The following is a 25709-nucleotide window of genomic DNA, read 5'->3' as shown; positions in this document are numbered from 1 at the left end:
CTCAGGAGGCAGAAGTAGGTGGATTTCTGTGAATTTGAGGCTAGCCTGGTCTACATAAGTGAGTTCCAGATAGGTTAAGTCTACCTAGTGAGATCCTGTCTCAAAAAAAAAAAAAAAAAAATCCATAGTTAGTCTAGATTTTAACTCAGTTGTGTTGCGTTCCTCTGTAGGTTTGAGTGACGTTTCACCATCCACAAGCCTGCCACCTCTGGTTGAAGGGCAGTTACGCTGCTTTCTCAAACTTACTATTAACAAAGTCGTCTGGAAGGTTGCGAAGCCTCCCACTTGTGTACTTGTCCGAGTAAGATGGTGGGGAGAAACATCAGATGGCACCCTCTTTTGTCCCAGGGATGCATTGCAGACTGAACCAAAAGCTGTGAGAACGACTACCCGTTATGCTATCCGTTGTGGTCCAAAGCAGTTCACCTCGTATCTAACAGGTATGCTCTTGTTTTGTTGTCTTAACTGCAAACCTGATAGGAAACCTGCTTGCCATCAGCAGTCTATTATTTCAACAAAGACTAACTTTAAACTGTCTTTCAAGTTCATACAGTCAAGGATTTTGCCACTATTTTTTAGTGCTGGGTTCATAAGACTAACTTTGAATCTTATCAGATTTCAGAAAGATGATAAATCTAAATGTAAATCGTATTTATTTATAAAACTTAAATCTTCAAATGAGGAAGGTTAACAGGTCAGTAAGAAAAAAGGTGTCTTTTAATGCAGGAATCAACACTCATACATTCATTTGTACATCTTGTGAGATAACTATGCTTCATCTAAACATTTAAGTTGGTGTTAGGAACTATAGGATTTGGGGAACGTACTTTCACATTTCTGACCCTCTTTCCTCTGCTATAAAGTGACATCAAATAGCTACCTACCCTTGACCATCTGGGTATTTTCATGAAGAAACAAACTAGCTGAGGAGAAAGAACACAGATTTGAAGTCCAGACGGTTAAGTTTGAGCTCTAGATTCAGACCTGGGTTGTTGTGTGATGCTAGGAGGTTTTTGTTTGGGTTTGGTTTTGTTGTTGTTGTTGTTGTTGTTTGTTTTTCAAGACAAGATTTCTTTGTGTAGCCCAGGCTGTCCTGGAACTCACTCTGTAGCCCAGGCTGGCCTCGAACTCAGAAATCCACCTGCCTCTGCCTACCGAGTGCTGGGATTAAAGGTGTGAACCAGTCGGCCAGGCTAGGAGGTTTCTTAAGAATGTAGAGTCTCAGTTTCCTGTTGTGGGGAGAATAGTATGTTCCTATTAGGAATTACCATGGAACTTGATTGAAAAAATATGAAGTGACCAGTCCAGTACCTGCTACATTGTAGGTGTAAGGTCTGCACAGATAGTATTCGAGGAACTGGGGGAGAAAGTTTTAAAGTATTGTCTCTATCAAGAAGAACTCACATGAGGCATTAATGAGTGAGGCCAGGCCGTGTGTGGCAGTATGTATGCAGTTACCCCATACATAGAGAAATATGACTCCTGTAGGTTGTCAAAAAAGGGCAAGCATGTAAATTATTAGGAAACCAGAATCCTACTTCTGCTTTTTACTTTTTCTACTTTATATTGAATGAGCCATTTCATCTTTCTGGACTTTAATCTTCCTACCAGTAATTTGAAGGAGCCTAACACAAAATAATATGTCCATGCCCAAGTTTCATTTTCTAGTTAGAAAAGAAATCATGGGAAAGGTAGTGTTTGAATAGGACACAGATGGGGTGAACCTTGTAAGAGTGAGCCAGCTGTCAACATAACCATGATATGTTTTCTAGAAAATAGAGAGCTAAGATGGGCTGGGGAACTGGCTCAGAGGGCACAGACACTTGCCACAGAGCCTGAGCACCAGAATTTGAGGCAAAGTTCCCACAGGGTAGAGGAAGAAAACTGACTCCCACAGAGGTCCTCTGACTGCCACTTGTGCACGGTAGCAGTGTCCCCTCCAACAATAAATAAACGAAGTAGATGAAAAGAAGAGGAGGAGCCAAGTAGTGTATACTTCCTTCATAGGAATGCCCACTATAACTGAAAACTTGGGGAATATGACTATTTCTGAATGGGGGGGGCATCTGTGCTATTGTTGTTCTTATCTGTACCCCCCTCTCCTGTACCCCCTCTCTCCTGTACCCCCCTCTCCTGTACCCCCTCTCTCCTGTACCCCTTTTCTGCATGTCACACTTAAGACGCAAAGATAAGCTAATGAGTAGTTTCTAGATTGGCATGAGACAGAGAGTCCACGGGGAGAGGAAATAGCAAACCAGTGAGTTCAGGGAAACAGCAACACCGGGAGCCATCGCATGTCTTAGAGTTTATGAAACACTTTCAAGTCTGTCAGCTCAGGAAAGCCGTCCTGTGACGCAGTGAGGTGGTTGCTTGTTCACTCCTTCAATCCTGTTTTATCTTTCTCTGAAAAGAGGTTAATACAGTCGCTAAACACTCTAGGTAGAGTGTTTTAAAAGCCATTTTGTTGAAGGAAAGTGGAAATACAGGTGAAGGATTAAGCTGAAGCCTCTGAGGAGTCCTAGAACACTTGTTGTGAGGCCCTGCCTATTTGCTGGGGTATTAGACGCATTTTCTAGATGGTGGGTTTAATTTTTGTTGTTGTTGTTGTTTTGTTTTTTTTGTTGTTTTTCAAGACAAGGTTTCTCTGTGTATCTTTGGAGCCTGTCCTGGAACTCACTCTGTAGACCAGGCTGGCCTCGAATTCACAGAGATCTGCCTCCCAAGTACTGGGATTAAAGGCATGTGCCACCACAACCCAGTGACATAAAAAATTTTTAAAAAAAAATTTAGCCGGGCGGTGGTGGCGCACGCCTTTAATCCCAGCACTCGGAAGGCAGAGCCAGGCGGATCTCTGTGAGTTCGAGGCCAGCCTGGGCTACCAAGTGAGTTCCAGGAAAGGCGCAAAGCTACACAGAGAAGCCCTGTCTCGAAAAACAAAACAAAAAAAAATTTAACCCAAGGTCACCATAACCTTAGCCCCAATTTTAGGAAGACTCTTGGCTCCAGGATCACTAATATTTCAATTCTTTTATGCTGCCTCAAAAGGTAGAGAGCTTGGAGCTGGAGAGATGTCTCTGAGGTTAAGAGTATTGTCTGCTCTTCCAGAAGATCTGACTTGGGTTCCCAGCACTCATATGGCAGCTGTCAACTGGCTATACCTCCAGTTCCAGGGGATCCTTCTGGCCTCCAAGGGGGACCAGGCACAAAAGTGGTGCATAGACATGCATGCTGGCAAACTCCCATACACATAATTTTTTTATGGATAGAAGGCTTGATAACACCTCATTGTTTCCTTTATGTCTTTTTCCTTTGCCCTTTACTCTTTTGCCAGAAATAGTGTCCATAAACATTCCGAAATATACTTCAGTGGCCCTCAACCATCCATCTTCATCACTGCTTAATCAGAGATTAAACAGATTCAGTTGGAATGAGTGACATGGGAATGTGAATATACTGAGTGATAACAGAGCAAGAATAAGGATAAAGATCACAAATCTGTTAAGAACGAAGCATCTTCTCCTTTAAGCAGTGTATAGTAAAGTAACATAGTATAGTCAACTTTAGAATTGCAGAGAACTAAGTTTTAGCCCATTTTGATGACTTTAATACTTACTGAACCTAGCACTGTTATGTGACCTCTCTGATCATGTTTAACCCCCACCCTAGAGTTAGAACACCTCTGCCAGAGTATTGTAAAGAAAGGGCCAAGGGTTGGGGGCTTAGCTCAGTGGTGGAGTGCTTGGTGGAAGGCCTTGTGTTTGGTCCTCTGCGCTGGGAAAAAAAAAAGGCCAGTGAAGTGACTCAGTGCATAAAGGCACCTGCCACCAAGCCTGATGACCTGAGTTTGATCCCCAGGCTCCACATGGTGGGAGGAGAGAACCAACTCCTGCAAGTTGCCTGTGGCCTCTACCTGTGTGCTGTGATATGCTCACACACACAACACAAAAATAAGTCAAGAGAAAGGTGATTTTAAAAACGAATTCTGAAGAGAATACTGAGGCATGAAAGAATCTAGTCATTAGTAAGTAACGCATAGATGTTGGTCCACTTCCCCTATTCCACATCTGGATAGCATTTGCAGCCTCCAGAGTACTTTTGATATATTTATGTAATTTTCTGAGATAAGCACCAGGAAAAGGACTGTGGTATGTTAAGTAATTTGTTTAAAGTCATGTAATAGTCATTCAGTAACTGCTATGTGGGAAGACAGTGTCCTGTGTAATCTATATGCAGTATCCTCAGTTCCCCCACACAGATGTTAAGATGCCTATTTTATAGATGGTTCCACCAAAACAGCTCATGACTTAGAGCCAAGAAAATCCCACATGGATCTTCTCATTATAAGTCCTACATACTTTTCATTTAAGGGTTGAACAAATAGTAATAATGAACCATTTCTCAGCTTCGATAAGAAAATATTCAGAATTTGTACTGTCTTGACATATTAGATTCCATTTATGTACACTTTATTCTCTTTCTATGAATTAAGATCCTGAAGGGATGAGAAATAAATTGTACCATGTAGTTAATGTGTTTCTGTTTGTCTTGGTTTCAAGTGTTTTTTGGTACCTCAGTATTCCAAACATAATTTAGGAACAAGCAATTAGCTTCTGGGAGGTCAAGGCCAACCCTACAGTCCCGCAGGAGCAGCCCTTTCTCCAAGTCAAAGCTGAAAGAATGGGATGGAAGTAACTAGGAGTTGTTATTAGCATTTATAGTCAATATTTTAGGACCATTGCTGGAGTTCTTGGCAAATACATCTACTAGTGTTTTTTGTTTGTTTGTTTGTTTGTTTTTTATTTTTTAATGAGACAAGGTCTCGCTATGTGGCTATGGCTGGCCTGGAATTTACTGTATAGACCAGGTGACTTCCAACTCATAGAAGTCGATCACTCTGTCTCTACCTCCACAGTGCTGGGATTAGGGGTTTATGTACCTGGCTGATACATTTACTAGTACTCTTAAAGGTATCTGTGTGTGTGTGTGTGTGTGTGTGTGTGTGTGTGTGTGTGTGTAGGACAACCACAGATTTTGTTTCTCAGGCTTGGTCACTTTTGTGTGTGTGGGATCACTGTGTGGCACTTGCTAGGTTGACTGGATGGCAAACTCCAGGTATCTACCTGTCTCCACTTCCCCCGTGCTGGGATTGCAAGTGCACACCACCTTGCCTGACTTTTTTACGTGGATTCTGGGGATTGGACTCAGATCCTTGAGCTTGCAAGACAAGCACTTACCCACAAAACCATCCTCACTAGCCCGTGGAAGTTGTTTTTCTTACCACATACTTAATATGCTAACTATTCAGTATTTATACTATATATAATATCCCGTACCTGTTCTTCCTCTCTAAAGCTCTCGTTCTTTTGGTGTTGGGCTCACCTCTCTTTTTATAGTATCGTAAGTAAGCGCCTGGTTTACTTCAATTTAAAGTCTACACCATGTACCCTATGGCCTACTTCCAAAAAACCAAAATAGTGGAAGCTATCTGAATATGTTGTAATTGTTTCTGATTAGATATGGCGGTGCTGGTGTTGGAAGTCATCACCAAACTTGACCACCTTCCGGTTGGCAGAGTTCAGATCAATGGACTCGCCCAGCTGTCTCCCACCCATCAAATCAATGGATTCTTTACCATTGTTTCACCAGCATCTAAGAAACTTGGAGATCTTCAGGTAAAAATGTAATTTTTCACTGCCGTGTTATCCCTTTCTCATTACTGGAGCCAAATTCCTGATGGGAAGCCACCTGAGGATTTATTCTGATTCCCGGTTTGAGGGTAGTCACTTGTGGGAAAGGCTCGGCAGCAGGAACTTGAGGCTGCTGCTCACACTGGGGAGGATCGGAAAGCAAAGATGGGATGGGAGCCGATAAACCTCAGGTCCACCTCATGCCTCACTTCTGTTGGCGAGGCCCCACCTCCTAAAGGTTCCACAACTTTCCAGAACAGCCTCACCAGCTGGGACCAAGTGTTCAAGTACAGGAGCCTCTGGGGGACATTTCCTGTCTGACCACCCAGTGACAGCTGCAAAGAATAGAGTCTGGGGGCAGAAGTCAAGTCTTCTAGAATGGATAGGGCTGTGGTTCCCATGTCTCTGCAAAGTCCTACCGTGTGCCTTACTCACTCTGCCCTTGGCTTTATTTCCCCTTTCTCTAAGTCCACCACCATCAGGAGGCTTTCACACTACCTGCACTGTATCGAATTCACAGGAGCGTTGATTGTGTCGTCACTGGTCTAGTGCAGTATCCAGAACTGTTTATTGATGGGATCCCCATGTGGAGTCTAGACTTTAAAAGATGAAACTCCGTTTTCTTCCTTTGCTCCCCCCAGTTCCTAGTATAGTGCCAAGAATCCGTGGTTTGACTCCTGTACATGCCGTCTTTAATATTGTCACTCATTGACCCACTTTTATGTACCACTAATACAGAGATAAGACATGGCTCTCATAAAATTTTCTAGAACACAGTATGACACATACTGGACTGTAGGTATGAGAGGGTGCTGTGAAGAACATAGGATTCCTTTTCTGAGAGGACTCTGGGAGAGTTTCAGGGTAAACACTTCACATCACATTTTACAAATTTCAAGCAATGAATGAATTCTCCCAGGAGCCCCCATGCTTCTTCCTGTAAGCGGCCTGAGGTGAACTGTGAAGATGGTTTGCTACTCTCTTGACCCAGAAAGCCCTAAAAAAAACATGCAAATCATGAGATTCAAATCTTCGTGTTCACTTTAAAAACACTGAAACTGCCCAGACCATCAAGAGTATGCATGTCCAAAAAGCCACGAAGTATCTGGAAGATATCACTTTGAAGAATCCCTGTGTGCTGTTCCACATTATAATGGTGGAGTCGTAGGTGCACCCAGGCTGTGTCCAGTGGGGCTGGACACAGGGTCGGTGGCCCAAACAAGTACTGAATTTTTGCTGCACATGCTTAAGAATGGATAGAGTGATGTTGAACTTAAGAGTTTAGATGTGCATTCTTGTCATTGAACAAAGTGCACAAAGCTCCTGAGATGTGCCTTTGAGTTGACAGAGCTCATGGCTGGATTAACCCACACATGAGCTCACTGCCACAGTGAGATGATCCTCACTGGAAAAGAGCAAATTGTTCCAAAGCCAGAAGAGGAGGTTGCACAGAAGAAAAAGGTATCCCAGAAGAAACTGAAAAAACTAAATCTTAGAGCATGGGAATAAATTCAGCATGAAATAAATGCAAATAAAAGTTTAAAATTTTCAATTGGTTTTACACCTTGCTAAATTTGCCCTAAAGTTAATACAGAAAATGAAATAAATTGGAGAGGAAACCAAGCAAAAGTAGAGGAAGAACACTAACATTGCCAGATATAGAATGACCACAGAGGCACACATGTCACTCTGTCAGTGCTACAGAATAGCAACTCCGAAATGCCTGCAGCCAAGTGGAGGAGCTCAATGACTTGTCACTAGATATGTGTCACTTTTATTCCGTTGATGACTACGGTGAAGTTGTTTACTCATGTGTTTCTGCTGCTGTAGGGTTTGCATCAGGTCTACAAGATGCTGAACTTTATGTTTCAAAGCCATAAAGACAATCAGCTTCATTTACCTCAGTCGTACAGAAATACCCCCCAAAGAAGAGAATACTCTGCATCCTTGGGGTTAATTAGGGCAATGTCTTTTCAGTACTAGAGAAATTATATCTTGTTCAACAGAATTAATTGTAGTTTGATGATGACCAAAGAAAATTAAGATGGTACTACAGGTATGCATGTGCTTTGATGCCTAGGGAAAAATAAGGAACGAAAATAGTGGTAGGAATGTAGGATTCTATGTGGCCTTTTATGGTGGTGTGTTTTTTATGATCAAGATATAATTTGAAAATATGAAATCCACCCTTTTAAAGTGTACAGTTCAGTTTTTATTTTCCAAGTGTTGTCAGCAGAGTATGCAAGCTTTACTATTTTCTGATTCCAGGACATTTCTTTCATTCCAAAACCCGATGCTGTACTCAATATCAGCCACTCTTCCATGATCTCCATCCCCAACCCCTGGCATATCATTCTACTTTCTGTCCTTATGTATTTTCTACTCCTGACGTTTCAGATATATAGAATATTGTGTGCACTTTTGAAACTGGCTTCTTTCACTTAGCATAATGTTTTTAAGATTATATATGACATAGCATATCTTCTTTTTTGTGGGTGAAACATTCGATTGTATAGATAGACCTCATTTTATCTGTTTTCCAGTTAGTGGACATTGGGTTTTTCAGCTTTCGTGAACATCTCTGTTTAAGTCCTTTTGTGAACATGTGCTTTCAGTTCCCTTGGGCACACACGTAGGAGTAGAATTGGTGGGTGATATGGCACTCTGTTTAACTTTTTGAGGAACTACCAGAGTTTTCCAAAGTAGCTATCCTATTTTTTGACCATATTTAAATGTAATTTATGTAATAAGATTTGTATTTTTAAATTTAAAAGTCATTGGATTTGAAATTTTTTTTTTTTTTTTTTTTTGGTTTTTCGAGACAGGGTTTCTCTGTGTAGCTTTGTGCCTTTCCTGGGACTCACTTGGTAGCCCAGGCTGGCCTCGAACTCACAGAGATCCGCCTGGCTCTGCCTCCCGAGTGCTGGGATTCAAGGCGTGCGCCACCACCGCCCGGCAAAAATGTGTAGCCCAGGCTGGCCTCGAACTCGTGATCCTCCTGCCTCCGCCTCCTTCAGCAAATCCTACCGGCGTGCGCCACCACAACCGGCAAGGATTTGAAATGTTTTTAATGGAAGATTGAGACAGAAGTCAGATTCTGAAAGATAAGGAGTTTGGAAATAAGGAGCAATTACAGTGAAGTAGAAGTAACAGTTAAAATTTCCCTTTTTCCAGGGCTGGAAACATAGTTTAGTGGTTAAAAGTACTTGCTGTTTTTCCAAAGGACCAGAATTCAGTTCCCAGCACGCATGTTGGGCAGCTCATAACTGCCTATAACTCTAGCTCCAGGGATCCAACACGTCTAACATGTACAGGCGCCTGCATTCACAATCACATAACCACACACACAAAATTTTAAATAAAACAAACCTTTTTTAAAATATATATATATATATATATATATATATATATATATATATATATATATATAAAACTTTTTAAAAAAGTATTTTTAGGCCGGGCGGTGGTGGCGCACGCCTTTAATCCCAGCAGAGCCAGGTGGATCTCCGTGAGTTCGAGGCCAGCCTGGGCTACCAAGTGAGTTCCAGGAAAGGCGCAAAGCTACACAGAGAAACCCTGTCTCGAAAAACCAAAAAAAAAAAAAAAAAAAAAAAGTATTTTTAAAAATTCCTTTTTCCCAGAGAAGCGGCAGTGAAGGAGGGATATAGGATGATATAATGGAAAATGTACAGCTGGAGAGAGAGCTCAGAAAGGGTTTGCTGTGCACGCACGAGGACTTGAGTTTGGAGTCCCAGTACCCTTGTAAAAGCCAGACATGGCTGCATACACCTGTAAGCCCAGGGCTGGGAGGAGAGTCAGGCAGATCCCAGCCAATCTAGCTGAATGGAGAGCACCAGGTTCAGGGACTGGCCCTCAAAAGAATATGGTTTTTAAACAAATGTGCTTGAGGAAGACATCCCTAGGTCAGTCTTAGCCTCCACATTGCTGCCACACAGGCAAGGTGTGCCTGGACGCATATGTACACACATGCTCAACACAAGCAACTAGATGTGGACAAAGAGAACTTGGTTACCAAAATAATTTTATGTTTACTAGCTATCATTTATAGTTGCTGAGCTTCAGTGCTCCATTTGTAAATGGCTCTAAAGCACCATTGCCAGCATTAAATGAGAAGAAGCTACAGAAACACTCTGTGTTGGGCTAGCCTGCAGTAGCAGCACAGCAAACCGCATGCATTCGAGAGGAGCTAAGCACAGTGAGTAACAGGATTGAGAAATTTAGATATGGCAGAAAATGGCTAGCATAATGCCCAGTGGTTCCCATCTAGTGTTTGAGCTACAAAGGCTTCTTGTATCTTTAAATGTAAAAGAAAAATATGGAATTTAGCCTAAAATATTGTAGGGGACCTAGTGCATTCAAAGAAGAAAACCATGGGAGATGGAAAATAAGATCATTGAGCCAGTAAGATTCTGAGGAGAATTTGATGGGGATAGTCTTGTCATGGGCACGTGCAACATTACCACTGGCTATACTTACATATGTAATAGTGTTTGCTGCACACAAATCCAGGTGCCTTTGGTGGGAGTCCTTTTCAAAATTTACCATTCTCAGTAGGCTTTGGTTCTTTCTCGCTTATCTGTCTATATGACTTCTTGTGATAGAACTGCCTTTACGTTTCAGTTTTTAAAAATCTCCTTAAATTCCAGCACTCCTCTATTTATTCCATTTTTATCATGCATCTTTTCTACAGAATGGCTATAGTTTGTTTCATAATGGTATTGACAAAATGGTTTTGACATCACATTTTGTCCATATATTACCCATTAAAAATATTTTCTTTTCCATAATGAAGCATACCTGTTTCCATTCATTTTAAATTTCCTAAGTCTCTTTTTCTTCCTTCATGGACACAGAAATATTCCACTTTCTTTGCATACACACACTTACATATGGTATAAAAATGGAATCAAGGCTGTTTTAGAAGAAGAAGAAGGGGTCTTGTAGGAGGAGGAAGGGGAACAGGAGACTATGGGGGGAATATTGTCCTAAAGTACATAATATATTTGAATTCAAATGTTGTTATGAGGGCTATGAGGACGGCTCAATGGGCAAAGTGCATGCTGTGCAAGTATGAGAACCTGAGTTCAAATCCAAAGAACCCATTTAAAGTTGGGCCTGGTAGTGCATATCTCTAATCAGTGTTCCTACAGCAAGATGGGAGGCAGAAACAGGAGAATCCCTAGAAGCTCATGGACCAGCTAGCCTGTCTGCACACTGGTGAACAAGAGACTCTCTCAAACAAGGTGGAAGGCAAAGACCAGACCCAAGATTGTCCTCTGACTTCAATATAATACCATGCACAGCCATGCCTGCTCTCACACACAAACACACAAGGCACACAAAGTTTATTTAAGATGTCATTATGAAAACTATGAGTATATACTCATTTGAAAAAGAAACATTCCCCTTTCCTCTTATCTCTACTATAAAAAAGACTCTAATCAGTGTTCCTACAGCAAAATGGGAGGCAGAAATATGAGAATCCCTAGAAGCTCATGGACCAGCTAGCCTGTCTGCACACTGGTGAACAAGAGACTCTCTCAAACAAGGTGGAAGGCAAAGACCAGACCCAAGATTGTCCTCTGACTTCAATATAATACCATGCACAGCCATGCCTGCTCTCACACACAAACACACAAGGCACACAAAGTTTATTTAAGATGTCATTATGAAAACCATGAGTATATACTCATTTGAAAAAGAAACATTCCCCTTTCCTCTTATCTCTACTATAAGAAAGACAGCAGATTACAGAACCCACAGACACTAAAGAAAGGTCACAAGTAAACCTACATGTTGAAATTTTATGACTTAAATGAAATGGCCTGATTCTTCCCAAACTAAACTACGAGAACTCCCTGAAGTAGAAGAAGAAATAGCCTGAGTAGACCTAGGACTATTTGTAAAAATTGAATTTGTAGTTTCAGACCTGCCCAAAAAAGAGAAATCTCTAGGCCTGTATCACTTCATTAGCAAATTCTTCCAAACATTTAAGGGAAGAAAAAAATACCACCAATCTTACTGTCTCCTCCAGAAAAATTGAAAAGAAAAAACACTATTCTGAGGCATGTCACACTTTGATGCCAAAACTAGAGAAGAAAAATATAAGAAAACTACAGAGCAGTATCCCTCATGAACCTAGACCTCAAAATCCCCAAGAAAATACCGGCAAACTGGGGCCAGCACTCCAGGAAGAATAGTCCTGTCCCCAAGAGCTTACCTCAGGAATGCAAAGCTTCTTCAGTATTTACAAAGTAATTAGTGTGATAAGACACCAGTCACAGTGTGCTAGCCACTAAAAAACAGAAACACTTGCAGCACCACAGCGGAATACCCTCCAAAGCTTATACACTAGATGATGGCATTTATAGGAGAGTCTTAAAAACCACCATGAGTAGATGGTAGAGGTTCACAGTAAGGAGGGCATAACTACAAAAGGATAACACAAGGCAATTATTGGGATAGTGGATCTGTTCCCTTTCTTGATTATGGCAGTTACAGTTACATATATATATATATATATATATATATATATATATATATATATATGAAATTACAGTTATTAAATTGTTGTTTTACTATAAGGAAATTTAAAAAAAACCTAACTGCTGTGGGATGTCTTTCTGTATGCTGTGAATATGTGTGGCTCCCATTGGATAATAAATAAAGCTGTTTTGGCCTATGTCAAGAAAGCTTACAGCCAGGTGGCAAGTCCAAGCAGAGGTACGGAGAGAAGAAGGGTAGAGTCAGGAGAAACTCGAGCCCACTGCCAAAGGAGCAACAAGATGCCAGCAGACCGGTAATGCCATGGCCATATGGCAACATATAGATTAATAGGAATGGGTTAATTTAAGATGAAAGAGCTAGCTAGCCAGAAGCTCGAGCCATAGGCCATACAGTTTGTAATTAATTAAGCCTCTGAGTGATTATTTTATAAGCGGCTGCAGGATCATGGGGCCGGGTAGGATCAAAGAAACTTAACATTACATTTGGCGCCCAACATGGGGCGCCAAAATGTAGCCAGAAGTTTCTCTGTTCCTGCCGAGCCTACAGGTGGGAGAGATTCATCCCAGCCATGGTGCTGGGCAGTCCCGGAGAAACTTCTGGCTACAACTAACTAATAGTCCCGGGTGTAACAACAGAGAGTAGTTATCACTCTGCTTCACATTAGGATGTTCTAGGAACTTCACAACTGGATACGTATCCTGACCAAGTCACTGGTCTATTATAGTTCATTTTTGCCACATTAGAATAGGGATTCAATATTGCTGGATCTTCTTATTTTTCAAGAGAAGCCAGAGATACAAATTTGTATAAGAAATGTAATTTTTAAAGCATTGCTTAATCATTGTTTAAGTGCTGTGTTACATAGCATAATTCTGAAAATTGTACGTTAGATGCCACAGATATAAGTAGAAAACTGTAGGCAACTTAGTACCAAAGAGACCCTGAGTCATTGCTAGAAGTCAGATATATCCTTAACATTGCTCTGTTATAGATGGGAGATGCATATGGTATATTTATGGTATATGTGGATAGTGTGGGCTTCAGGAGAGGGTGATATATTTAGATGGCAAAATGTGGTCTGGAGACAGAAGAACAACAGTAACAAATACTGTTAGTTCCTTATCCTGACGAATGAAAGTTGTTTTCATTGGAGAAAACTTAGGGACATGAAGACATTTTAAGGGAGAAATCTCCAGTTTAAAAAGTAAAATAGTTTATATAACATAGAAAATCTGGTTGGAATATAGCATATGTTTAGCATGCATGAGGACTCAGATCCAGCTCTCAGCATGGGAGACAGGCAAGCAGACAGAGACAGACACTGACTCATTAATGACACTGGCAGAGACGTGAACACAGAGAGAACATAGTTGGGGAGGGGCATAGAGTTGGGGGGAGTGAAGGTATAGATGAATGCAGGACTGTATTAAGAACACTGAGAAGCAGAGGGCTTAGGAGGCAAGCCCAGGGGGTAAACAGTTGGTTAATCTGTTTTATGCATCCAAAGTTAGATGTTTTTCCTTAGTCTGCAATGTTTTATTTACCTCAGCCGCACTGAGCTTCATCTGGCTTCATGCCTAGTATTTTCTGCTTAGTCATTTCTGTTCTGCTCCTGGAAACGGTCCCTGTACTCCTTCCTCACCTCTGCCCTGAGCTCAGCTCTCTCCCTAGGGTCCCCACATCACCCGTATACATTCTTACCCGAGCAGTTGTGTTTAATTTCTAGATTATTTAAGTTCTGTAAGATCCATGCTCTTCCGGGACTGTGTTGTAGTCATTGCTCTGCCCCAGGCAGTTAGCACAGAGCTGGTACCAACCAATATTAACAGAGAGTTAGGCCAGCCCTGAGACTGAGGGGAGGTGGTACCAACCAATATTAACAGAGAGTTAGGCCAGCCCTGAGACTGAGGGGAGGTGGTACCAACCAATATTAGCAGAGAGTTCGGCCGGCCCTGAGACTGAGGGGAGGTGGTACCAACCAATATTAACAGAGAGTTAGGCCAGCCCTGAGACTGAGGGGAGGTGGTACCAACCAATATTAGCAGAGAGTTCGGCCGGCCCTGAGACTGAGGGGAGGTGGTACCAACCAATATTAACAGAGAGTTAGGCCAGCCCTGAGACTGAGGGGAGGTGGTACCAACCAATATTAACAGAGAGTTAGGCCGGCCCTGAGACTGAGGGGAGGTGGTACCAACCAATATTAACAGAGAGCTAGGCCGGCCCTGAGACTGAGGGGAGGTGGTACCAACCAATATTAACAGAGAGCTAGGCCGGCCCTGAGACTGAGGGGAGGTGGTACCAACCAATATTAACAGAGAGCTAGGCCGGCCCTGAGACTGAGGGGAGGTGGTACCAACCAATATTAACAGAGAGCTAGGCCGGCCCTGAGACTGAGGGGAGGTGGTACCAACCAATATTAACAGAGAGCTAGGCCGGCCCTGAGACTGAGGGGAGGTGGTACCAACCAATATTAACAGAGAGCTAGGCCGGCCCTGAGACTGAGGGGAGGTGGTACCAACCAATATTAACAGAGAGCTAGGCCGGCCCTGAGACTGAGGGGAGGTGGTACCAACCAATATTAACAGAGAGTTAGGCCGGCCCTGAGACTGAGGGGAGGTGGTACCAACCAATATTAACAGAGAGCTAGGCCGGCCCTGAGACTGAGGGGAGGTGGTACCAACCAATATTAACAGAGAGTTCGGCCGGCCCTGAGACTGAGGGGAGGTGGTACCAACCAATATTAACAGAGAGTTAGGCCAGCCCTGAGACTGAGGGGAGGTGGTACCAACCAATATTAACAGAGAGTTAGGCCAGCCCTGAGACTGAGGGGAGGTGGCTGCAGAAAACGCGAGGTCTTTTGCTGAGCCTTTCTGTGCTGTTGAAAGTCCCGGCAGGCTCCTAAGCTAGACATCGCTGGTTCAGATGTGCTTAGGGCAGAGGAAGCCTCGCTGGCCAGTCAGCAAGTCCAAGTTAAGGGCAGGGTTCTCTTAGTCCAGTGCCTCCTGTGCTTCTAAATGCAGTGGCAGTCTTTGGCAAGTGATACCTGAAGCAGCCAGGATTACAGGTGACACTATTCCAGTGATCAATGCACATAGTATTCATCTTGCTACACCCTTGGCGTATGTCTTGTAAGAAAGTCTTGATGATGAGCAGATGTGAAGGGTTTATAATTCTTGGTTCATGGTCAGAATTCTCAGTAAGGTTTGGATTTTTGAGTTTATAGATTGGCATTTTCTCTACACAAAATATTCATTGACCTTTTCAAAGATATCTGAAAAAGTATTTTCATTTCTTGTGTTGGTCATTCATCATTATTTGATTGTTTAAGCAGTTTCTCCTCCTCTTTCTGTCATTGAAACTAAACTTTTCTTTTTTTTTTTTTTTTTTTTTTTTTGGTTTTTCGAGACAGGGTTTCTCTGTGTAGCTTTGCGCCTTTCCTGGGACTCACTTGGTAGCCCAGGTTGGCCTCGAACTCACAGAGATCCACCTGGCTCTGCCTCCCGAGTGCTGGGATTAAAGGCGTGCGCCACCACCGCCCGGCCGAAACTAAACTTTTCAATGAATAAACTTTAATTTTATTTTATTCCCCCATTAGGTTTTTCTCAGTTAGGCTCTTCAGAGGGCTGGATAATTTTTTTTAATTTTAGGAGAAAAACATAGGGACAGACGTGTGCGTGTGTGTGTGTGTGTGTGTGTGTGTGTGTGTGTGCATGCGTGCATGCGTGTGTGTGTGTGTGTGTGTGTGTGTGTGTGTATGTGTGTGTGTGGGTGGGTGAGTGGGTGGTGTGTGTGTGCGCGCGCGCGCGTGTATGTGTGTGTGCGTGCGCATGTGCGTGTGTGCGTGCGCCCGTGTGTGGGTATGGGTGTGTGTGTGTGTGTGTGCGTGCGTGTGTGTGTGTGTGTGTGTGTGTGTGTGCGCGTGCGTGTGTGTGCGCGGGCGCGCGTGTGTGCGTATGTGTGTGGGGGGGTGTGCATGTGCGTGTGTGTGTGTGTGTGTGTGTGTGTGTGTGTGTGTGATCAGAAGACAACTATTGAGAGCTGTTGAGTCACCTCTCTCCTTCTAGCTCTACCTGGGTTCCAGGGATTGAACTCTGCTCTCCAGGCTTGCTCAGCAAGTGCCTTTCCCCACTGAGCCGTTTCACTGGTACTGAAGAATGTTTTAATAGTATACTTCAGCTCACAGCAATGAAATGATAGGGAACTTTGTCTTTTCTTTTGAGACCAGGTCTTGCTGTGTAAGTCCCCCAAGTCCAAGGCTCCAAGGGTCCCCCTGCCTTGGCCCCCCATGGAGCTGGACTGCAAGCAAGAACTCATCTCAACCAGCAGAAACATAGTTTCTCCTCTTAGTGTTTTTCACATTGTATGTCCAGCGTGGCAGTAGGGACTTTTCCTGTGCCAAGCAACAAACAGTAAGAATATGAGCAGATGCCATGTCATTCATTCCTTTATCAGAACCTGAGACATGTCGGATATCAGAACCATGCATGTGGTTTGTGCTAATCAGTCTATAGAAAACTAAAGACTGTGGTTCGTGCCTTCAAGGGATTCATAATATATTAGTGTTGTAAGTAAATAATACAAATACATTCTCTAAACCTTGGCTTTGTTTGGAGATAGACTCTCACCAGGTAGCCTAGACTGGCTTGAAAATCGTAATTCTCCTGCCTTTGCCCCCTCAGTGTTGGCATTACTTGGCATGCACCACCACATCTGGCCTCGGCTATTTTTCTTTCCTTAATCTTACAGTTACAATAATATAAATTCCTGACAGAATTGTGTCATCACTGAAATAGTCTCAATGGGGAACACAGCACATTCCTGGCCTATAGTGAAGTATTCAGAAAGTGGTGATGATATTGGTGGGTGGACAGAGTAAGGAGAATGAGCAAGAAGGCCATGACCTTGACATCTTTACCCAGATAGAGAGAATAGGATGGAATAAACAGAGGTGCAAAGCCGTGAATATAGGACACTTAGAAGGAACCCTAGGTAATTGGTCTGTCTCAGACAGAGGGATGAAGGAGTCCTGGAAGCATAGTGAGAGCGGTTTTTGAAGTAGGCAGAAAGCTAGACCTACACTTGTGAGGAAAAGGTAGACATTAACTTCTGTCAGGAGGGATTTCTTACAATTAGTTACTGAAGGCTGAAGAAAATCTGTTCTGTTTCATGCTCTTTCAGGTCTCACTGGCCCTGGAGCCTCTGTCAGAAACTTACGACAGCTACAAGCCTCTTCCTACCACTGACATGACAGAAAATGTGCTTTTATCTGAGCGAGGACTCAGAGAGAATACTGAATCCAGCAACACTCAGTCCATGGTTCCATCAAGGCCTTGTGGGGCACCTACCATCAAAACTGATGGAAAAGAGTTAGCAGGCAACAGCAGTAGGTCCACCACACCAAGGTAACACTCACGTCTCCAGGTCTGCATCTGCTAGCCTCACTGTCCTCAGGATGTTTGTGTCGTCTGTGGTAGACTGAAAACCTGAACAGAGAAGCACAGTCATGCATTCAGCAGGTAGCTCTTAAGCACCCACTGCTGGCCTAGTTGGATCCCAGACACTGGCACAGAAATAAACAAGACACCGTTCCTGGGGCTGAAGATGTAGCCCAGTGGTAGAATGCAGGCTTAGTGCGCTCCAGAGCAGTTACGGCAGTCACAGAAGTCCTGTCTTTAAGGCCTGCTCTCGGTCCAGTAGAGAAGCCAGTATACACACGTGACTACAAACGTTACAGATGCCATGATACATGTCTGTGAGGGGAAAGGGCATTATTTTTTGAAATAGAATGGAGGATGAGAAACAGATTTTTGTCGTAATTGCTTGTGAAGTAATCTGCATTGTATGAGACTGTGTAGACACCCACACTCCCTTTCCCTGTGTGCTGATCTCTGTTTTGTGTCACTTAAGGTATAACCCACAGCTGTGGTAAAGATCTATCATTCCTTTAATTGAGGAGATTAAAAGCAGATATACAAAGTCACACTGGAAAAAAAAAAAAAAAAAAGCCACCTCTTACAAGGCCCCAGCTACAGGGCCCTCGCTGACCCTCCGAGCTCTGACAAGGTGGAATATTCCCCAGACAGGGTATGAGCTGCTGGCATTCTTTCTCTCTAACAGGGGGAAGGACCACTTGTACTTTGCAGAGAACCCCGATGCAGCGAAGAGTTCTTTGTGTGGACTACAGCATCACGTTAATTCAGGGCCAAGTTTAGAGACTGTGTTGCAGAGAGGCAAAGCCCCACAGAAGCAGATGTCCCTCCTCAACAGTTCCAAGTTTCAGCCACAAATAAGTACAGTCGCTAAGAGTCACAGTGACTCATGCATCCTGTCTTCAAACAACCCTCCTACAAAAGACCTTCTTTCAGGTACGTCTCTGTCTATAACCTAAGACTATACTGCATTTATTGGGATTGTTGTGCCCATAGAGGGGAACTATTGACTTCTCTATGAACTAGATAGCCAAATGGAAGTGTGAGACTTGCTTTCATCCAGAGTCTCATTGAAAGGCAGCTCTACTAAACTGCTAGGTGACTACTATTTAGATGTTTTTCTTTTAAATTAGTTGTAGCTGTTGTGTTTGTGGGGTGTAGTGTGATGTTTCAGTACACATATACAGTGGGTAATGACCACATCAGGTGACATCTATCATCTCAGACATCTATCATTTGTGTTAAAAACATTTAAAATGCCCTTTATGGAGTTGGTAAGATGGCTCAGCTTCTCCTGCCAAGCCTTGCTGAGCTGAGTTTGATCCCTGCGACCCACATGGCGAAAGAGAGAATTGACTCCTGCAAGTGGTCCTCTGACTTCCACACATGTACAGGTGGCATGTACCCACCTCCCACCCCACTGCATGCACGCACACGCACACACACACACACACACACACACACACACACACACACACATACACACACACACACATACACACACACACACACACACAACAGTGATGTAATTTTAAAAACACAAAGTGTCCTTTACTAGCTATTTCGCAACGTTCAATTACTTGTCAGTCATAGTTATCCTATGATGCTACAGAACGCTAGAAGTTGTTTCTTCTTCTCAACTGCACCCCTGTCCCCACTGGCCTTTTCCTTCCTACCCTCCCACCTGCCCTTCCCCGTTTTTGGTAACCTCTCTTGTATTGTCTGTTTAGGGATCAGCTTTCAAGCTTCCACAAATAAATGAGACAATAGGATATTTGTCTTTCTGGGCTTTACTTTATTTCTCTTAATGATGTCCTCCAGGGACATATTATTCATTCATGTGTGCCTGAGAACTTGTAAATCAGATTCTTACATTGCAAGTTTGGATATAAGGGTAAAGCTTTTCTTATAGAAATGTATTAGTCCTTGTCTGGCCCTAAATAACATAAGGCAGCTAGAGTAGTACCAAATTCATTTCACATTCTAAAAACTGTTCTTCTTCATGGGGACATTTAATGTGCAGGTGATCCTTATTGCTTAAGACTGGGAGTTCAGTTCTATTGCAGTATTTACAGTACTACAGAATACACAGACGTAGAAGGGAGACAGTTTGCTCATTTGTATGTTACTTTTCTCAGTGCTGTGATCAAGTGCACTTGACAAGGCTGGTCTTGGATTATGGCTTAAGAAGGAATATTGTCCATCCTGGTAGTAGGAGCATGAGGCAGCAGACTGCATTGGGCCCTGCAGCAGGAAGTGGGGCCAAGGCTATAGAAGTCCAAGGCCTGCCCTTAGTGGTCCACTTTGTCCAGCAAGGCCCCATTTCCAAGTTCCACAACCTTCCAAAACAGTGCCATCAGCTGGTGACCAAGTGTTCAAGCACATGAGCAAGCATACGAAAGATATTCACGTTCAAACCCAGTAAAAAGTGAAGGGGAGCAGCGTGTATTACCTCAGATCAGGGAGCAGTATGCCGTTAACTATTATTTCTGTGACATCAGGAGCATGACAGGAATGTGTATTCACTCCCATAATAACATTTCCAAAGTAGTTATCTGTACCATTTGTGAAAATGTCTTATAAATAACTACTTAGATACATATTTTATATTATTAGGGACATGTGGTCTTATATATTCGCGATGATAGGAATCAGACCCAGGGCCTTCTGCATGCATAACATACACTCTACTATTGAACTGTGTTGTTCAAATCTTTTATCTGAATGTCTTATGAATCCCTGTTTTTAAATATATACTGTAGGGCTAGGTGGTGATGGCACATGCCTTTAATCCCAGCACTCAGGAGGCAGAGGCAGGCAGATCTCTGTGAGTTCAAGACCAGCACCTGGTCTATAGGGCAAGATCCAGGACAGGCACCAAAACTATACAGAGAAACCCTGTCTCCAAAAAACAAACAAATATATATATATATATATATATATATATATATATATATTTATTATATATATTATTATATATATATTATATATATAATATTCCAGGGCTAGGGCTTAATAGGTAAAAGCACTTGCCATCAAAGGAGACCTGAGTTCAATCCCTGAAACTCACGTAAAGGTGGAAGGAGAGAACTAACTACCGAGGGTTGCCCTCTGACCTCCACATGCACACCATGGCACACATGGTCTGCACTCACACACACACATACACCGCATGTATACATACAATAATAATAAATACATTATAATAGTAAATACATTTTACACATACACTCTCACGTGCACACATGCTCTAAGATTATAAGTCATTAATTTTAGTCTTTTAATTTAAGGAGTTCATTTACAAGGAAGAAAACTGTCCACTACACTTAGCACTTAATCAGCCTCTACCTGGACTGTTGTATGGACTTATACCCCAGACTCTGAGGAAGGCATTTGTTCATTAAATAGGCATTTACCCAACACCTACCAAATGTCTGTGGCTCTTCTATGTGTCAGGGATGTAGCAATTTAAGTTTTTCTTTAAAAAGAGCCTGTCTTAGGAATCTGCTATTCTAGATGGGAAGACAAACTGGATAAATAAATACTGTATGTTAGATGGTGGTAATGGCAGTGCAGGTAAATTAAGCAAGGAAGATGAGAGGGGAGGATGCTAATTTTGCATAAATTGGCAAAGTAAGACCTCATTAAGAAAGTAACAAATGGTGCTGGAGAGATGGCTCAGAGGCTAAGAGCACTGGCTGCTCTTCCAGAGGACCTGAGTTCAATTCCCAGCACCCACATGGTGGCTCCAACCATCTGTAATAAGATCTGGCGCCCTCTCTGTCATTCAGGCATACATGCAGGCAGAACACTATATACATAAAGGAAGGAAGGAAGGAAGGAAAGAAAGAAAGAAAAGGAAGAAATGTTCTAAAGGGGACTAGAAGCGTAGCTCGGTGGTAGGACAGTTGCCTGGCATATGTGAGTCCCTGCAGTCACCACAAGGAAGAAAAGGAAAGAGTCCCAGGTAAAAGAAACACTGAAAGAAGTTTAGCCTGAAGGAAGCAGCTGCCCCTCTCTGAGCATCGCTGAGTTACATACTTGCTCCTTGCCACGTGTTTTACATACAGAATTTTATCATATGAGGTAGAGATGGTTAATCTCACTTAAAGTTTTTTACATTTATGTTATTTGTATTTGTGAGTGTGATGTGTAAGTGTAGGTACATGTATGCGATGGCGCATGTGTGAAGGTCAGAAAACAACTTGTAAGATTTGGTTCTGGGGATCAAACTCAAATGATTAGGTAGTGCAGCAAGCACCTCTCCACTGGGCCATCTCACTGGTCCTGCTAACCGCATTTTAAAATGGAGACATGAACTAGTAGTTAAGGAGAGCTCCTACCCTGTCAAAAATGGCAGCCTCCTCTCTTAGACTTTAAGGCTAAGGCACTCTGCTTCATTTTACTATAGGTTATTATCTATGTAGGCCTACCTGTGCTTTTTTAAGACTATGCTGAACAACTATTCAAGCCAAGCAAATATGCCAGGCACAATTTGTTCCTTTCCATAAGAATTACTAGGGTAAGTGGATTTAAAGATGAAATAAAACCAGGTGGTGGTGGTCCACACCTTTATCCCAGCACTCAGGAGGCAGAAGCAGGCTGACTTCTTTGAGTTTGAGGCCAGCCTGATCTACATAGTGAGTTCCAGGACAGCCAGGGCTACATAGTGAGACCCTGTCTGGGAGAAGAAAAAGAGGAGGAGAGGAGGAAAGTAGAAGAAGTAAGACAAAGGGTGGCTCGGTGTGATAGTCCAGTGGACAGTGACAGAAGAGGAACCCTTCAGCAGCTTGTGAATTCACTGCTGCATCTGTAAATGGCCAGGAGTGGACTGGATGGCCTTCTGAGAGTCTCTTACATATTGGATTCAGTGATCTAATATACAGTTGGATATGATTTTTGTAATAGGGCTTCATAGCCCAGGCTGGCCTCAGACTTAACTGTGCAGCTCAGAATGAATCGTAATGTAAGTATCTGTGTTTTCTGATGGTCTTAGGGAACCCCTGTGAAAGGTGTCAGGACACACTGGTTGAGAACTGCTGCTTTAACAGGTCTGTGCCCATGGCACCTGGGAAATGAGTGTAGGAAACATTGTCCTGAACACACCTGAGTGCCATTTCAGTGTGGGAAAGAGTCCTCAAGTTGTTGTGACCAGCTTCTTGAGAACCTGAGACATTCCTATTGTCAAGCCTGAAGCTTGGAGACCATTTTTCAAGGATGGCTTTCTCCACAGTGAAGCCAGTTGGAGGCCAATGTGTGAAGAACTTGAGGTCTAGTTCCTCTTCCTTGTTTTCCTTACTGTTTATTCCCTTTTACAACCTGCCTCAGAAGAGTATGTAGGTGACAACTGCCCTCCAGGTACCCGTGACTGAGTAAACTACTCTTGAAATGTTGGCATTCAAAGAGAAATTTTTATTCTCAGAGAAGAAAAAGAAGCTCAATTCAAGTATCAGAAAGCAAAAATAAGGGGAATCGGGAAAAAATCAGAAGCTATATAGGTACAGTAAGATATTAATAATAACTAATGAAATAATTATGATGATATGGTATATTAAAGTTGTCAATACCACTGTTCTTGTGTGTGCGGGCCTTTATTAGGTAAAGTAAGGGTTACTTGTAACACAAATCTTGAACTATCACAATGGTAATTCTGAGTAATAAAATAGCAATTGTGAGACTCAAAAGCAGGTAGAATATTCAGTGTGGCCAACAGTAGACAGAGGGGTGATTTATGTCCAGGACACAGTAGAGTGGATTAGGATTTCATCTCACTAGTCAGAAGAGCAACAAAACTTAGGGAGTATACATTCTCTACTTAATTTTTTGACTGGAATTGCAGAAAGTGAAACAATAGATAGTGGGGTACTTACAGTACGATACAGGTGTCATGTGTGTCTGGGCAGGTTCCTTACCATCTCAGAGGAGTGTTGAGAGGACCCAGTGAGTTGATATACATAAGATACTGAAGTGATGCCTGGCACATGGTTAGGTCCTAATAAATGCCCATTGCTATTGTTACTGCTGTTATTACCTAAGGGATGGGGCGACTTTTACTTATCAAAAATTGGAAGCCTTAGGTTTCACCTCAATTTTTTCATTATCCTGCTGTGGGACCTTAGATGAGTCATGGACTTCATTTTTGCATTCTTCGTTCATAAAAGTATAGATTTAGAATAGATTGTTATAGTTATGACTGGTTTCCAGAAGTTTAGCTGGAATAGTTGCCAGTGTTTTTTGGGTAAGAGTATTAAAAGCTCTTATAAATAAGAGAGTCAGAATAAGGTATCTGGTTATGAAAATAAGTCATAGGCACCATTAACCTCATGTGTAGACAGCAGCTGGGAGAGTTGGGTGGCTGGGACTTAACAGCTCCCACAATAAGATCAGTCTCCCTGGGATAGAGCGTTCACTCATTGATTTAGCATCTTCTAAACACAAGGTAGAAGCCAAGTAAACAACAGTTGTTAAGCGAACATCCTCTAGGAATTCTCGGGCTGTTGGGAGAACAGACGCAGAAGCCGCTACAGAACCTTGTAGCAAGTCATGCATAGAAGGACAAGTACTGTGACTATTGGAACCCTTCCTGCTGGATTTCAGGTGCTTTCGTTTTCTGTTTTTACTGCCTTCAGCTCTATTAGAACAGGGCAATAAACTGAGGAATGCCATGTTGATTTCTGCAATGAACTCGAGCCCAGATACTAGCATGCTGCTGGACAAAGTTCCTCCTCCTCTGATGGAAGATGCTTTCCAGTCTTCAGTGCCGTAAGTTAGGGGCAAAAGCGCACCCCTCCAGCTCGTTTCTTGAGTTGTTGACTTACCTTCTTTTTTGTTGTTATGAGTGGGATAATTGGAAATGTTCATCAAATAATTCATATATATATATGTGTGTATATATATATATATACACATATACCCAGAAGGTGGTGGTGGCACCCACTTTTAATCCCTGCACTGGAGAGGCAGAGGCAGGAGTTTGAGGCCAGTGAATTCCAGGACAGCTAGGGCTGCACGGAGAAACCCTGTCTCAAACAACAACAACAATAATAATATGCTTTTTTAAATTTATTTTTATTTCATGTGATTTGGTGTTTTGCCTGCATGTATGTCTGTGTGAGAGTGTCAGATTCCCCTGGAACAGGTGTTACTCAGTTGTGAGCTGCCATGTGGGTGCTGGGACCAGAACCTGGGTCCTCTAGAAGAACAGCCAGTGCTCTTAACTACTGAGCCATCTCTCCAGCCCTCAGCAAATAATTCTTAATGTGGTGAGCCTACAGCAGAAGGTACTCAGAATCTGTCACCTAGCATTGGGGTTTGCTAAATGTATAAATGGATACATTCTTTGCTCTCTACTCTGGAATGCTTATATATAAAATGAAGATTTTTTTTTTCCCTCTCCCTTCAGAAATGAAATGGGATTCTGATATTGGGAAGAACTTTGCAAAGTGTAAAGTTTTATATACATTTAAGGCAGATAAGCCTAAAAATGTTAAATTTTCTAAGTCAGACTTGTGCTTTCTACTCTTTCTTAGCTTGGTTAGGATTTGAATTTTTCCCATCTGTCAGCCATTCATGACAGAGTATTTTTTATACCTTGGAACCAGGAACTCATCTAAGAATCAATTTAAAGACCACAGTGATGACCACCTCCTCCCCTTGACTGAGAATTTGTTTTGTAAAGATGATCCAAAAGCTGACACCAGAGCCATACAGCTGCTGTTAGGCAGGTAAGTGCTCTTAGCTGGCTCTCCTCCATTGAAAACTTCTTCCAGTCACTGAGTACGTTGTTAGTAATACTTCCTTGGCCGAGTCCTTTCCTGGTCCTTAAACTAGGACTGTTTGCCTACTGAACAAGAAGCCTTTTCTTTCGGCTTTATTCACACACTGGCCGCAGCCCTCCTCTCTGTCCTTGTCTCCCCACTCTTCACCACCCCTGGCAGCTGCTGTGATGAAGGGAGCAGGAACCTTAACTAGAGTCAGGTGGGAAGCTGCTTAGCATTGTGGCCTTGGGCAGGTATCTCAACTACAGAGGCCCCAAAAGAATTTGCTAGTTTGCAAAATTTCAGTG

The 25709-nt window shown here is 42.6% G+C and overlaps 1 protein-coding gene across 1 annotated transcript in view; it reads left to right on the top strand.

Annotated features, from left to right (window-relative positions):
• Positions 1-25709, top strand: part of C2cd3 (C2 domain containing 3 centriole elongation regulator) — a 117698-nt gene that overhangs the window by 2236 nt on the left and 89753 nt on the right. Inside the window, exons 2-7 of the mRNA XM_059270563.1 lie at positions 171-440; positions 5515-5672; positions 17394-17617; positions 18333-18580; positions 24274-24406; positions 25246-25368. Coding sequence (XP_059126546.1) covers positions 171-440; positions 5515-5672; positions 17394-17617; positions 18333-18580; positions 24274-24406; positions 25246-25368 — 1156 coding nt within the window. The remainder of the gene's footprint in view (positions 1-170; positions 441-5514; positions 5673-17393; positions 17618-18332; positions 18581-24273; positions 24407-25245; positions 25369-25709) is intronic.

This window comes from Peromyscus eremicus, chromosome 1, assembly GCF_949786415.1.
Source record: "Peromyscus eremicus chromosome 1, PerEre_H2_v1, whole genome shotgun sequence".
NCBI lineage: Eukaryota > Metazoa > Chordata > Mammalia > Rodentia > Cricetidae > Peromyscus > Peromyscus eremicus.
The sequence above is the reverse complement of the archived record's forward strand: the minus strand, read 5'-3'. Positions and strand labels throughout refer to the sequence as shown.